Here is a 15,465-nt window from a genome sequence, read left to right as displayed (position 1 = left end):
TTCTTGCTTTTATAGACCTCTATAATATCCCCCCTCAGTCTCCTCTTTTCTAAGCTGAAAAGTCCCAGTTTCTTTAGCCTCTCTTCATATGGGACCTGTTTCAAACCCCTAATCATTGTAGTTGCCCTTTTCTGAACCCTTTCCAAGGCCAAAATATCTTTTTTGAGGTAAGGAGACCACATCTGTACACAGTACTGAAGATATGGCGTACCATAGTTTTATACTTCCCCTCCTCCTTCTTCCCCTGGCTTCCCCCTTCCAGCTCCCTCCTCCCAGGTTTCCCCCTCCCCGCTTCCACCCTCTCTCTTCCCTCTCCCACCTCCTTTTCCCAGTCTCCCCTGAGGTTTCCCCTCCCCCCCCACCCCCAGTTTTGGGGGTTCCGACCAGCCTTAACTTCAGTTCAGGGTCCACTCAATGTGGACATGCTATTTCTATTTAACAAAATGCTAATTCGAATTAGTTGTTAGGTCTAGATGCACTAATTCAAATTATCTTAGTTCGAATTAACTAAATCGAATTAAGTTAGTTTGAATTAGTGCTGTAGTGTAGACATACCCTAAGACAAACTTGCGCAAAAGGGGAGCAGCAAAAAGAGAAAATGCAGCTTTTATGTGATGCTGACTCTAACTTGCAACCGCTGTAAGATCTGTCAAACTTGTACCAGCACAGGGCTGCTTCCAGAATTCCTTTTAGCTGCAAAAGATTCAGTCTTGGCCAGTTAAGCCTGGGTCTTATTAAACAAAGGGCAAAAAGAGAGTTAGGAAAGAGAAATAAAAAAGTGGGAAGGAAAGTGACACGTGAGGAAGGGGGTAGAAGCAGGAAAATCATGGCTCACATTCTAGGGGTTTAGGGTTTAACTAAGGCTGGTGGAGATGAGTGTCATCTAGGTCTGTCTCTCTGGCTCTGCCTGGTCAGGACAATGAAGGTCTGATACAAGGGGGCAGGAGGTGATAATGATGCTGATGGAGCTCACTCATTTTGGTCTCACCTGTCCTCCACATTTTGACACCCCCACCCAAAAAATCTCTTTTTAAAGACTCCAAGAAAGGGACAACGAGTGGACTAGTCCATGCTCTAATTTTATTCACCAGCAAGGCCTAATTTTTTACATGCCATTTTGGTCCATTCATTTCCAATTCTAGACTCTTAGGGTATGTCTACACTAGCCCCCTAGTTTGAACTAGGGAGGCTAATGTAGGCATTCGAAGTTGCAAATGAAGCCCGGGATTTAAATATCCCGGACTTCATTTGCATCTTCCCGGGTGCCGCCATTTTTAAATGTCCCTTAGTCCGAACTCCATGCCCACTGCTATACACGGCACGGAGTAGGTAGTTCAAATTAGGATCTCTAATTAGAACTACCGGTATACCTTGTTCCTCGCGAATGCCTACATTAGCCTCCCTAGTTCGAACTACAGGGCTAGTGTAGACATACCCTCATTCATTAGGGATGTTCTTAACACAGTCCTTGGGAGAGGGGGATCAGCAGACTTTTTTGCTCAGACTAATCTAATCTGTCTTTACCTTTTGGGCCTTATTCTAAACAACGTACTATAACAGTCTGGGCTGAACTTTTGTTACGTTGGACAACCTAGAGTGCAGGTCTGTGCACAATAAGTAGATACCGTACTCTGGGATCACTAACTGAAATCAATTTCCTAGCAGACAAGTTCCTGCTAGCAAGAACATGTGAGGTAATGTGCATTTTTTTGTGTCATGGAAAAAGCCACATTGTATTTTATCCCTTTTATAGAAAAGATCATCTGTCATCTTTCATACACTCACACTATTTCTTGGAAACCTTGGTGGTTCCAAGCCCATGAGCCAATGGGCAAGAATTGTCTCCTAAGTATCCAAACAGCTTTATCGTGTACACAAAATAAACCATTTTCACTAAATGCCATTAGTTTCTAAGGAAACCATGAGCTAAATATTCTGTATGAGCTAAAGTTTTGCACCATAATTGTTTCACATCACTGTGTCCAGAAACTGACTGGCTGGTAATACTAATGACTGGTAAATTGGCACAAGACATACTCTGTCCCTACTGAGACTGTGTAAATAATGGCCTCATTATTCAGTCCAGTTGTTGCGTGTCTTTCAATTCTTTGTTAGGATGGCATCACAGATGTTCTGGGCTAAGTTTGAAGATTTTATTAAGTCTCACAAATTGATTTGAGAGCATAGCAGCTCCAGTGTTGGTGCTTCTTGGGGTTACCCAGGGTTGAGAAGCACTTTGCTATTTTGCCCTTAGTATGAGAAAGATGAATCTGTCAGCTCCTCAATTCCACTCTCTGCAGGCAACACAAGCATTTCCCTCCAGGCTTGGTAAGCCCCACTGTCACTCTGCAGGTTAGCAATTGGCACAGCTCTCTCTGAGGGTATGGCTAGACTGCAGGGTTTTTTCAGGATACCAGAGATATCCAAAAAAAACCCTCTCCCGCGTCCAGGGAACACTTTTTTTGTGGAAGAGCAAACACGCTCTTTCAGAAGCCCCTGTATTCCTTGTTCCACGACGAAGAAGAGGGCTTTCAAAAGGTTTTTTTTTCCCAAAATTTGGCCCAGTTTAGATGGGACAAATTTCAGAAAAGCCTCTTCCGACAAAAGTATCAGAAAAAGATATGCAAAATGTGGAGCGCATTTTGTGCATCTTTTTCCAGTAGATTCTTGCAGTCTAGACGTACCCTGAGTGTCTAATCCCTAGACCAGAGGGAGACAAACTGCAGCCCATCTGACCCTTATGTCTGGCCCCTGAGCTCCCACCTGGAGAGGCTAGCACCTGGCCCCTATCCTGTTCCCCCCAGCTTTCGCCCCCATCCCACCCCCCAGCTCCTCAGCAACATGATCACTAGCTGCCAACCCCAATGCTCTGGGCAGCATGGCTGCAGCTCTGGCCAGGTGACACAACTGAAGTGCCAACATCCCTGGTGCTCTGGGAAGTATGGTCAGGAGGTGGGGAGCAAGGGTGTCCCTGGTGGGTGCAGTTGGGAAGATGTGCAGAAAGTGGAGCCAACAGCTGAGCAGAGTAACCAAGGCCCAGATCCTTAAAGGTATTTAAGCATCTAGTTCCCACTGCCCTCAATGGGAATTAGAAGCCTGAATATCTTTGAGGACCTGAACCTAAATTCTTTCCTGTTTAGAATTCTTTCTGAATTACATAGATGCTATAAGGATGTTGTATAACTATGAATGGGGAAGGAGATCGTCCACAAACTACACGTGTTTTATTAAGATATGATCCTCATTAAGGAAAAATGATCCCTTGAGTAAATGGCTGTATGGTGCTTTGATGTGCTCTTATAGCCAGTGCCAACCAAACTCCTTTACTCCAAGGATTCTGACTTGCACCAGCTAGGAACTTATTCTGCAGATGTATCTAATGAAGTCATTTCAATCTGTGTGATTACTCAGGGAATACAGCACAATTCACTGTGAGTTCAGAGGGCAAAATCTGGCTTTACAAGCAGGGAGTTACACCAGCACCTGTGGTAGCAAGCAGATCAGCCATTATGCACTCAGCAATATCTCAAAGGAAGCCTTGAACATTAGAACCATTTTTACTGCAAGAGGGAGGGTTGATCAACACACCAGTATGATCTTCTTTTCATCACAGGATCTTTGTTTTCCCCTACACAGAGCTGGGCAGAAGGAGGCTGGAATGTAACTTCATCAGAAGTAGCAGAAATTTAAGGAAGAGGCATTTGCCTGGCTCATAGGTACAATAATGCATCTCTTTACAGATCATACAATTGATTTATTTATGGCCAGATTGAGATTACCTGCCCTCGTGTATTTTACTCTAGAAGTGACAGCCAATGAGCTTGAGGCACTGGGAGGAAGGCCAAAGACAACATGAGCAATTTGGATCTAAGTAGTATCTTACTCCACAAGTGGTATCACTGGGCTTAATGGATCTACTAGTGAGGAGCAAGGTATCATTCGACACAAATAAAGATAAAGGGCACTGTGACACGGCTCTTGCCCTGCACTGGCCCTTTAAGGGCAAAACTCCAGCCTGGAGCAGGGACTAGGAGCAAAGCCCCAGCGGAGGCAGGTCTAGCTGATGAGGGCCCAGCTGGGAGCTATATAAGGGGGAACTGACAGCTGCTCTAGAGAGAGCACTGAGGGCCTGACTGCTAGGGAGTCAGGAGGCTCCCTGGAGCTAGGGCAGTGCTGGGGAGGCAAGGCAGGCCTAGGGGAGCTCTGGCCAGGCAAGCTCCCAGGCTAATTTAGCACCTAAGGAGGAAATCAGGGTGTTCTGGGAAAGTGAGGATCTTGTGAGGTGAACAGACAGAACAACAACTTCTCCTGGAAGGGGGGCTTGGACACTGAGGTGGGCACTGCTGGAGGGCAGTGTTTGGAAGAGGATGCCATGACATGAGGAGAAACATGGGGTGACACCACCTAGAGAAAGGCGTCCAGCGAGGCACGAAGAACTAATTCCTGGAACAGCTGGCTGGTGGCACTGAGGTGGTGAGTCAGCCCCTCACAGGCACCAAATCTGGGCTTTGGGACTTATAAAAATTCACCCTACATCCTGTCACCAGAAACCACAACGTAATTTATACTGCAACCATCGAAATGTAGCTGACCAAAGTCATATTACAAAAGTCACACTTTACACACTCTAATCCTATTGTATCTGCCCAGAGCCTGAAGAATGTAAACCAAAAGTTAGAACAAGCCCTCCCTCCACATTTTACAGCAGTGTAACCCCTTCCTCCCAGCCTTGTCTGGCTAAAGTCTGTGGAACAGAAAGACTTTGCAACAGGCCCCTAAGGACAGCACTTGAGCAGTCAGCACGGAGGAAATTAATTTCCAGGATTGAGAGCCCTCCATTAAAGAGGGCTGCCAGCCACTCCCAGACATTTAAACCTAGGTGTCCTTGATTTCAACTGCTACAGAAGACCATGAAGGGAGAAGTGACCTCTTGGGGACATAGCACCCAAACACATGGTGCTTTATACATCATTGAACTGAGAAGCAAAGAGAAAGTCAAATACTGGAAAGGCAGCTACTTTCCTGCAGCCAGATACCACATTCCCATATTCTGAATTTGTCAGCTCACTCTCATTCAAGTCCATATATCAAATGCCTTAGAAAGCAGGGCCACTAAAGCACCTAGTTTTGGTGGCGGTGTAGGAAAGAAGAAAAACTGACATACAGGCAGTCCCCGGGTTATGTCAATCTGACTTAAGTGGGACCCCTCGTTACGAACGGGGGGGCGCAGCTAGTGCGGGGTGCCTCCCCCACTGTCGCCGCCTCTGGTGGCGCGGGGGGCACTTCCCCCCAGCAGACCAGGGAGATGTGGAGCTAGCGCTCCCCCCCCCCCCAGCAGACCAGGGAATCGCGGAGCGGCTTTTCTGGCCGCGGAGGACGCGGGCAGCGGGACCACCGAGAATCACCGCGGTCCTGCCGCCTGCATCCTCCGCAGCGAGAAAAGCCACTCCGTGTCTCCCTGGTCTGCTGGGGGGTGGGGGCGCAGCTAGTGTGCCCCCCCAGCAGACCAGGCTTTTCTCGCTGCTGATCAGTTTCAGCAGTGGCTGAATCAGGACGCCTGGGGTAGAGCAGCTGGGGGCTGCCGGGTTGGTCCCACAGCGCCGAGGTGCGGCACTACTGGACCAACCCAGCAGCACCCCAGCTGCTCTGCCCCAGGCGTCCCCAAGTCAGCCTCTGCTGAAACTGACCAGCGGCTGACTACAGGAAGCCTGGGGCAAAGCAGCTCTGCCTTGGGCTTCCTGTAGTCAGCCGCTGGTCAGTTTCAGCAGTGGCTGAATCGGGGACACCTGGGCTGTGTCTACACTGGGCCACTTATTCCAGAAAATCAGCCACTTTTCTAAAATAAGCTGCGAGCTGTCTACACTGGCCCTTGAATTTCCGGAAAAGCAACGATGCTCTACTGTACAAAATCAGCTGCTATTCTGGAAAAACTATTCTGCTCCTGCTTGGGCATAAGTCCTTATTCCGGAACACTGTTCCGGAAAAGGGCCAGTGTAGACAGCCCAGTAGTCTTTTCTGGAAGAAAGCCCCGATCGCGAAAATGGCGATCGGGGCTCTTTTCCAGAAAAGCGCATCTACATTGGCCATAGACGCTTTTCCGGAAAAAGGGCTTTTCCGGAAAAGCAGTCTGCCAATGTAGACACTCCTTTTCTGGAAAAACTGAAAACAGAATAGTATTCCGTTTTCAGCATTTCCGTAAATTCATGCCAGTGTAGACACAGCCCTGGGGTACAATATGTACCAGTTCCGACTTACACACAAATTCAACCTAAGAACAAACCTACAGTCCCTATCTTGTACATAACCCAGGGACTGCCTGTATATGGCTACGTCTAGAGTGCAAGCTTCTTTTGGAAGAAGCTTTTCTGGAAGAGATCTTCTGGGAAAAACTTTTTTTGAAAGAGAGTGTCTACACAGCAAAAGCGTAACAAAAAAGAGATCTGCTTTTTCGAAAGATAGCCTACAATCAACATGGACACTATCTTGCATTTCAGTTGTGATTACTGTGGGCAGAGTGGCCACCAGGGCACCTGTGCTTTTTCCTGGGGGTCTGTTCTTTCGAAAGAAACACTCTCTTCGAGGTCCACACACATCTAAAAAGACTTCTTCCTCGTAGAAAGAGGTTTATCACTGTCAGAAAAACCCCTCCGTTCTTTTGACTGACAGAACGAATGCAATAGCAGTGTGGATATAAGTAGTTTTTCTGGAAAAACAAAAAAATCTGCAGTGTAGACATACCCATGCTGATGATACTACAGCCCAGACTACCTGGCTTTCCTCCTTTCCCACCTAGCTGTCTTATTTATATGAGGAACAGGGGTCAGAGGATATATGCTCCCAGGTACAATGTAGATCTGCCCAGAGGATCAATGAAGGATGGCATTAAACTAGCACTTCACACCAGTGGGACAGTGTGGAAACAGGATGTGCTCATATATTAGAACTGTAAGGCTGTGCCTAGACTGGCATGATTTTGCGCAAAATCTTGCCGCCTGTCTACACTAGCCACAAGTATTTGCGCAAGAACACTGACATTCTAATGTACAAAATCAGTGGTTCTGGTGCAAATACTCTGATGCTCCCGCTCAGGGATAAGCCCTCTTGCGCAAGTATTCTTGCGCAAGTGGGCAGTGTAGACAGCAACGTTAATTTCTTGCACAAGAAAGCCCAAAGCTAAAATGGCCATCGGAGCTTTTTTGCACAAGAGAGCGTCTACACTGGCACAGATGCGTTTGCGCAAAAGCAAATCTTTTGCACAAAGGCACATGCCAGTATAGACGCTCTCTTGTGCAAATACTTTTAATGGAAAACTTTTCTGTTAAAAGTATTTGCGCAAAATCATGCCAGTCTAGACGCAGCCTAAGGATGTCTAGGTAAGAGTGTGGCCATTGTAGGTAATAAAAGTGACAAAGAGTCTTGGAAAGAGTGGTTTATTCTTAAAATGAAAATGGTTCACTTGGCTATAACTCCTGGGGGCTGCCTGATAGAGATCTTGTAACGTGAATAACTTATTTATCCCCAGAGATGCTTGTTTCTTTGTTACCTAAGTTCTTGTGTAGGCCTAGACTGTGCAGCCCGACCCACATGGTTGAGCACTGGCTGCCAGCAGTAATCAGTTTGTGGTAGGGTTGCATGTTCTAGCCTGTGATATGCATGTGCCCTGTGTTGTTCAGTCTTGCAAAGAATCTGTTAGCCTATAGTGTGCAGACTGCCCTGCAACCAACGGATTTGGGTCCATCTTTGTCGCCTGGGTAAATACTTTTTTAAAGACTCTCCAGGGACAGGAGATTGTGGAAGGTTAAAGGCCTTGTCACAGCTGATCTGATCTTTCCTCCATAGCCACATCCCCTTTATGCATTTAGGAATTGGGCCTCCCATAATGAACAAGCGAATGGAAAGTCAGTGAGCGAGAGAGCAACTTTGAATGGGCCACTGACTAAATGTACCAGTCTTTCCTTCCTCGGACAGCTCAGTTCCTACCATCTGGTCAGAGGCAAAAGGGTTCTATTGATCTGAGGACTCTTCTCCCCTTGAAAATAAAATGGTTGATGTAAGAATTCCGTCCCCTGCTTTAAAATAGCTGAGCCCAAACTCCCTTTTTTATCCCTATTCGCTGGTGAATGGCAGGGCATTTCCTTCTGCCTCTCCTTTCAAGTAAAAATTAAAATGAAAAATCCAGTCCAAACCAAGCCCAGATCCATCTGCCTGCCTACCAGGAGCTACAGGATATCAAATTCCTCCTTTCCTGTGGTCTAAGTAACCCCCAGCTTTTGCTGGGAAAATGGACAGATCCAAAAATTTTCTTTCTCCATCTGTTCCCCACTTCCCCGAAGAGAGTTGCTTTTTTCTGGGGGTGTTTCCCACTCTCCCCCTCAGAATGGCATTTCTCTAATTATGGGATTGACTCTGCACCATTTTAATCACTGTGAATTTTGTCATTGGCTTCAGTGGGAGCAGGACTGGATCTTACATTGGCATGCAGTAGATTAAGCATCTGCCATCAACTTGAGGCTTGGAAAGCAGGCTGCAAGTAGACTGCATACATAATGTGCTGGAGAGATCATGACTGATCGCATTACAGACCACTGACAGTGTCTGTGCAACACTAGAGGGAAAGAAGAAGCACCCCATTGAAGTACACGGGGCTTCTTATTTATGACTGCTGAGATGTACTTTCATGGGAGCTTAGCTGAGAAATCACTGTTACTATCTTCTTTGTGCATATGACCCAAAATGTTTGGCAGCCCACTAAAAGCGTGATCTCCTGAGGATGTAATGCATTCAACATTAATGAAAGGCTTGTTTGCTCGTGATACAGCCTAATGCTATTATAGACATTACAGCTTTTTAAACATTTGAATAGAATCTGTGCAAATGTATGTCTCTGAAGGTAAAAACGGCACGGATGGGAAACAAAACCATTTGCAATTCAATGCTGCTGTCTTCAAGATGAGGGGCACAGGCAAAAAATAATGGGAATCGATCCAAGCTAGGAAAATGAAAGCAAATATATCAGAGAAAGAAATAATCTGACATGCATGTAGTGAATGGAACAGGGAAACCTGGCAGAAATAATTCTGTAAGGCCATGTCTACACTAGGAAACTATTTTGAAGTTACTAAATTTGATTCAAGAACTCCTGATTTAACAAATTCAAACTAGCGTGTCCTCACTATGGGGAGGCATCAAAATCAGTCTGAGGCAGGCTCTGTTAATGTGGATGTGCTACCATCGACATTGAACCCCAGGAAGCACTCTGGGGAACTGCGAGAGGCCTCCTGGAGGTCAATTACTTCAAATTAGTGGCACCAAAGCATCCTCACTACCATTAATTTGAAATGACTACTTCAGAATTAGCATTACTCATCATGAAAAGCAGGAGTACAGAGTTTGAATTCAACAGCCTGTTATTTAGAAGTAAAGGGTTTAATAGTGTGGATACACTGCTTATACATTCGAAGTTGGGGGTTATTTCGGAATAAGGGCCTAGTGTAGACCAAGGCTAAGAGACCCAGGGGGTGCGTCTAGACTGGCAAGATTTTGTGCAAAAACAGCCGCTTTTGCGCAAAAACTTGACAGCTGTCTACACTGGCCGCTTGAATTTGTGCAAGAGCACTGACTTTGTAATGTACAAAATCAGTGCTTCTTGCGCAAATACTTTCATGCTCCCACTCGGGCCAGTGTAGACAGGGAAGAACTGTTTTGCGCAAAAATCCTCGATGGCTACAATGGCGATCCCGACTTTCTTGCGCAAAAATCGCATCTAAACTGGCCACGGATGCTTTTGCGCAAAAACACTTTTTGCGCAAAAACATCCATGCCAATCTAGACGTGCTTTTGCGGAAATACTTTTAATGGAAAAACTTTTCCATTAAAAGTATTTCCGCAAAATCATGCCATGGAGTGATAGTGAACTGTAAATTAGACATGAGTTTGCTGTGTATTACATGATCTGAATTGTATTTGGGAGGTACACCAAACAGTTCTGGACTGCATTTAGGGTTGCCAGGTGTCCGGTTTTGAACTGGACAGTCCGGCATTTGAGCTTTCTGTCCAGGAAACAAATTGAGAAAATAATGGACATATAAATGTCCGGTATTTTCTAATTACGTAAGTTTTATTAGTATCATGAGTATCAGTACGTAGTTGCGTACTGCCTGGCAAGTAGACATGCTCACGCTGCGTGAGCGTGTCTACCAGCCTGGCAGTACGCAACTATGCAGTTTGGGAGGGGGGGGCAGGGGCGGGGCAGGGGAGGGATGGAATCCTTGGGGCCGGACTCACCCGTGTGCTCTGCCAGGACCATGAGCGGGATGGGCAGTGCCCCGGGATCTGCATGTGCCTGGGCCAGCCCTGCTCCCTGCTGGCTGGTTCACTCCTCCGCCCCCCCCCCCCCCCGCTCTCCTCCCGGCCAGCCCTGCTCCCCCCCAACCCTCACTCAGCCAACCCTGCTTCCCACTGGCTGGTTTGCTCCCCCCTCCCCCAATCTCCCCTGGCCAGCCCCGCTCCCCCCGTCCTCCTCCCAGCCGGCCCCACTCCCCTCCTGGTTGGTCCCCACACCCCATCTGAGATCAACTGTGTCCGGTATTTTCTTTAAATCATCTAGTAACCCTAACTGCATTTGGCAGGCACACCACTGCAGGCCAAGTAGATAATTGTGTCTGTCTCCAAGACTCTGGTTCAAACTATGCCTGGTATTTTTTGGTCTAAAGTTTAAGAACCACCCTCCAAAAGTATACTGATAAATTGGAGGGAGCTCAGAAAAGAACAACAAAAAGATAAGGGGGATGCAGGGACTGAAAGATTAACAGAGCTAATGATCTACCTCTTGGTTAATCAAGGGGGATTGGAGAATAAACTACAAATATTTGAAGGGTGTGAAAGCCAAGCTGCAGGAGTATTTAAGAAGGTGGATACTCTGAAATGTAACTAGGAATAAAAGGATGAGGTTAAGATATGGAAAGATAGGCTGTGTATTAGGAAAATCTTCCTGGAGTATTGGTTTCTGGAATGGCCTCCCCATGCATGTGCTAGCAGCACAGATGCATGTTATTTTTTAGAACTTGCAGTTATTAAAACACTTAAATTCATAGATTTTTTTAAAAGGCCAAAATGGACCATTTGATCATTTAGTCTGAGCTCCTGGAGAAAACAGGCTGTACAATGTCATGCAATAATTTCAACATCAAGTCCACAACTTCATTTCCGTGTATTTTTGAGAGAGGTATCCAGTCTTAACTTCAAGACATCGAGTGAAGGAGAAGCTGCCTCATTCCTTGTTAAATTGGTCTAATAGTTAATTACCCTCCCTTTTTAAAGTTTGTGCTTAATTTCTAGTCTAAATTTAATCTAGTTTCAGCTTTCAGTCATTAGAGCGCATTATGCCTTTTTTCCGCTACAATAAGAGTATTGTCTGTCTATGTCTGTCTCGAGCTATATTGTGTGCAGACACCTCACTGGAAAGTGTAAATTCATTCTATAGATATTGCAGTCAGCTGAGCTCTAAGCTCCAGCAGTGTTGTAACAGCAATTTCCAATGCTCAGTGCCACTCAGAATCAAGCCCATACTAATTTTACTGCTGAGCAAATGATGGGCTCATGGTTCAGTTTACCACCCTGAAAAGGAGGATTGATCTACTCCTGCAAGAAAGCACAATGTTTGATGGCACGTTTAGTGACCATTGAAGTGGGGAGCCATATAAGAATTCAGACTGATAAATGTGCAGGATCTTCTGCTTTAAATGTTGCCCTAATACAAAGCCAAATCTGTACATGCGTTTTGCAGGATAAAAGGCATGGGTGGCGGGTATAATAGGCCAAGAGAAGCTCAACCTCCCCTGATCCAGGTTATGGCCCTGTCCTTATTCCCCCTTTTTCCAAAGGTGGCAGCTTGGGCAGGGCTGGGGATCAGTCCAGGGCTGAGGCTGGCTGGCAGCCTGGGGGTCTGGATGCTTTGGCTGGGGCTCCTACATCTGGGGCCCAGGGCAGAGGTAGTCTCAGGGCTCTGGATGAAAGGGGGCAGGCCTTGGGAAGAAGGAATGAGGTGGGGAGGGCTAGTGTCTCCAAAGGGGACTTGCTGCCCATGCGAATGGGCATTGCTTCCTCTGCAAAGCTAAGCATTACATTATAAAGACATTTTCCAGAATGAGAACCAGAGCAGCTCTGGAACTTCACATGTCCCTCTTCTACTTTGTATATTTGCATTTTGCTCGCTGTAGCTCTTGACAGTCAGAGTAAAAGAAACAAAGCAAAACACCACTTCTGTTCACTGCCAATCAAATTTATTTCTCAAACTTCCCAATCAGATTTATTTCCCTCTGATTTTTAAGTAATGTGGGTGTCACTCCAGCCAGCTGTCTTATACCTGGTGTCTCTTAAACCAGAATCATGCTGATTTGAATTGACAGTGTCACTTACAGAAGTTATTTTCTATTTTACATCAGTCAACAACTAAAAACTCGCTAGACACCAGATCTTAGAAGTTGAATGGGAACTTCTCTCTGTTATTGAGCATTCTATTGACCTTCAGTGAGATTCTTGGAGTTTAGCAACCAGCTTGAAGTTTAGAAAGTCACTTGATTAATTCACACAAACCCATTACTGTAATTCTCTCTGTCATGTGTGATCACTCAGAGATGGTGCTAGTCATTGAATACTACTGCTTGGGGTAATTGCCTTCAAACCTTCTACTGCCTGACTGAAAGCTACATCATATGATCCAACAGCACATGATCAGCAGTTTAATATAGTTTCTGGAGCAAGGCATACAAAAGAAGTTTGTAAAAATAGTGACTACATGTCTCCTTAGCGATGCTGCAACATGTGTTTTTAAAGGTTTGGTTATAAGATCATGCTTTGTCTACTATGGACTATTCCATCTTACAGATGTGGATTTTTTTAATAACATTATAACTAGGCCTTGGCAAGCAACTATAATTCATGTTCTCATTGCCATTTTAGCATCAGAAAACCATAGGGGCACATAAATGTATACAAATATCAGAGGTTGTGCATTTTTACACCAACCAGCTTCTGTGGTGTTAGTAGCGTAAGTTTTGATAGTACAGTGCCAACTTTAGAGCTTAGCTATGAGCTAGCTCCTCTGTTTATGCCAAGTACACAAGTATATAAAATCCCCTTATTCAAAAGGAATGCTAAGAATTTTCTTTCTTTCACTGGCCTTAGTAGGTGTAATTCTAGAGTAAGTCAATAAACCCAAAATACACATCAGAAGTCAGAATGTAAGTAGCGGGCATAAAATTTTCTCTGCAGTTTCTTGCTCGTAAAGATAACTGCTTAATTCATTTGAATGAAAAAGACCTTACTTTATGTTATAGAAGTATAAAACATTCTGAGTTATAGTCGAAGTTAAGATTCCTCTCTTATATAGACTAAATAAAAAATTGATACTGACATCATGATAAATAAGCTTTGGGACATATTTACATTTTGCCCACTGAAAACCCCATAAATGGTTATGAAAAGAGACTGTGAAAATGAAAATCCATGGCTTTAATAAGAAGCAAAATATAGGACAATGCAAAAAAATATTTCCCAAAAAATCTGTTGCAATGATATGGAATTATTCTGCTTTAAAAGTGAAAATAAAACAGGCATGAAAGGATGTTTAGTTTTGTTTTCTCTCACGATGCAGAGTAATTTACTGAAATTTGCTGCTTTTACTGTACAATGTCTCAGAAATACTAGCAAACCAGTTATTAACAAGTGAGGTTATTCCTCAAATAAAAGTAGTGATTTAAAAAAAAAAAAACAGTATGAATGCTATATGATTGCAACAACCTCCCCTCTCCTGAAAGTTTAAAAAAATCGAAGAAGTTTGATAAAATAACCCAACAAGTGTTTTTTCTTGGTTAACTACAAAAACCACATTATGGATCCTAATGAGTCTTTTTTCCTCTGGAAAATGCATGAGCAGGCCATTTCTCCCTCTCCCACCACAATAACCCAAAACCTCTTAGGGTTGTTAGGCAAGGTCAGTGACAACAATTTGAATGAGTGGGAAATTGTAACAGTGATGAGAGAGACTGTAAATGTGCCTCTGGCACAGTGTGGACGGTCAGGGATGGGGAAGAAAATAAGTGAGACTAGACAGAACTGCCTTAGCACTAACATCCCAAGCAGAGGGTGGGCTTCCCCTCCCCTTGCTTCGCGGAGAACTCTGAAGTGTTGCACTAACCCAAGGAATTCACTCCTAGGTCTCCTCCATTGTTTTTAAAGCATCAATAGTTCCCACTTCAAGGCCTGATTCTGACTGGAGTTAGCACTTTGTGCTAAACTACACAGAGATTTGGGGCAAGGGAATTGGAACCCTCCCTCTATCCCTTCTCTTCTCCTCTGTACTAACCAGCAATGTCCCAGAGCTGCAGCCGTATCACCGTCTCAGCATCCCAGTTGAGCACCTTCAAGGCAAAGTCCACCCCAATGGTGGCCCGGTAGTGTGGGGAGAAGTTCTGGTGCACATAGCGCTTGATGATGCTGGTCTTGCCCACGCCCAGGTCCCCAATCACCAGTAGCTTGTAGAGATGCTCTTTCGGACTAGGCTTCTGCATCTTCCCTGCTGCTGCTGCTGCTCTCTGATTGCATGCTCTGCTTTTGGGATCCTGCTAAGCTGAGGAGGAGAGGGGGAGTGAAGAACCAGGCAGGGAAGAAAAGAGGGGAGGTGGAAGCTCCCTCCCCTAGCCTAGGAGCAGAAACGCCCAGACCCAGCAGCCAGCCCAGCTGCAGGGTGAAAGAAGCAGGAAAGCAAATCAAGCAGGAAAAGTCTCCCAACAGTTTTCTTTGCAAACTTTAGTGTGAGGCGTGGCTGTGTGATAAGTAATACTGCAGGGACTAAAGGGTTTGCATGGAAGATAGTGTAATAGATAAACATTGAAATGTTTCACTGCTTGCTGCAGGGAGATTCCCTGCAGTTTTTAAAGCAGTTTTTAAGGATGCTCAGCCTTTAACGATGGATATTTTCCTCCTCTCTGTGTTTCAACAAGCATACAATATACGAATCATTAAAAAAAATACAAGAAGAAAAAGAAATTTTGTTTCAGACCATCAAAGCTTGGGTAAGACAAGACCTACACTTAAAAGTTTTACCTTTATATCTACGGTTAGAGGCATGGTAGTTGTTGTTTTACCATTATAAAGGCAATTTAGTCTCTTTTCTGTAACAGTTAAACCAATCTAAAGCATCTTTATATCAATGTCACTCCATCCACATTAGAGGATTTTTATCACTTTAACTATATTGCAATAGTTAAAACAGTACAGTATTTAAGGGTAGGCAAGTTCCTAGCTCCTAAATACAGCATACAATTGATTTACCAAAGATCTGTTGTGTTGCTCTTCCTGTTTATAGAACTGGAATTTCAGATGAAACATGATTCACACCCTTTCCAGCAGCATTTTCCTGGGATGCTGATAAAATGCACTTATGAGAAACAGGGTAGTCGTTGC

The 15,465-nt window shown here is 44.8% G+C and overlaps 1 protein-coding gene across 1 annotated transcript in view; it reads right to left on the bottom strand.

Moving 5' to 3' along the window:
- Nucleotides 1-14,623, bottom strand: part of RAB38 (RAB38, member RAS oncogene family) — a 43,460-nt gene extending 28,837 nt beyond the window's left edge. Inside the window, exon 1 of the mRNA XM_006118370.5 lies at nucleotides 14,366-14,623. Within this exon, the coding sequence (XP_006118432.1) occupies nucleotides 14,366-14,570 (205 nt within the window). The 5' untranslated portion in view covers nucleotides 14,571-14,623. The remainder of the gene's footprint in view (nucleotides 1-14,365) is intronic.
- Between the last annotated feature and the right edge of the window lie 842 nt (nucleotides 14,624-15,465).

Source organism: Pelodiscus sinensis, chromosome 1, assembly GCF_052426305.1.
Source record: "Pelodiscus sinensis isolate ZL-2025 chromosome 1, ASM5242630v1, whole genome shotgun sequence".
NCBI lineage: Eukaryota > Metazoa > Chordata > Testudines > Trionychidae > Pelodiscus > Pelodiscus sinensis.
Note: the sequence above shows the minus strand (reverse complement) of the source record. Positions and strands in the feature narration are given on the sequence as shown.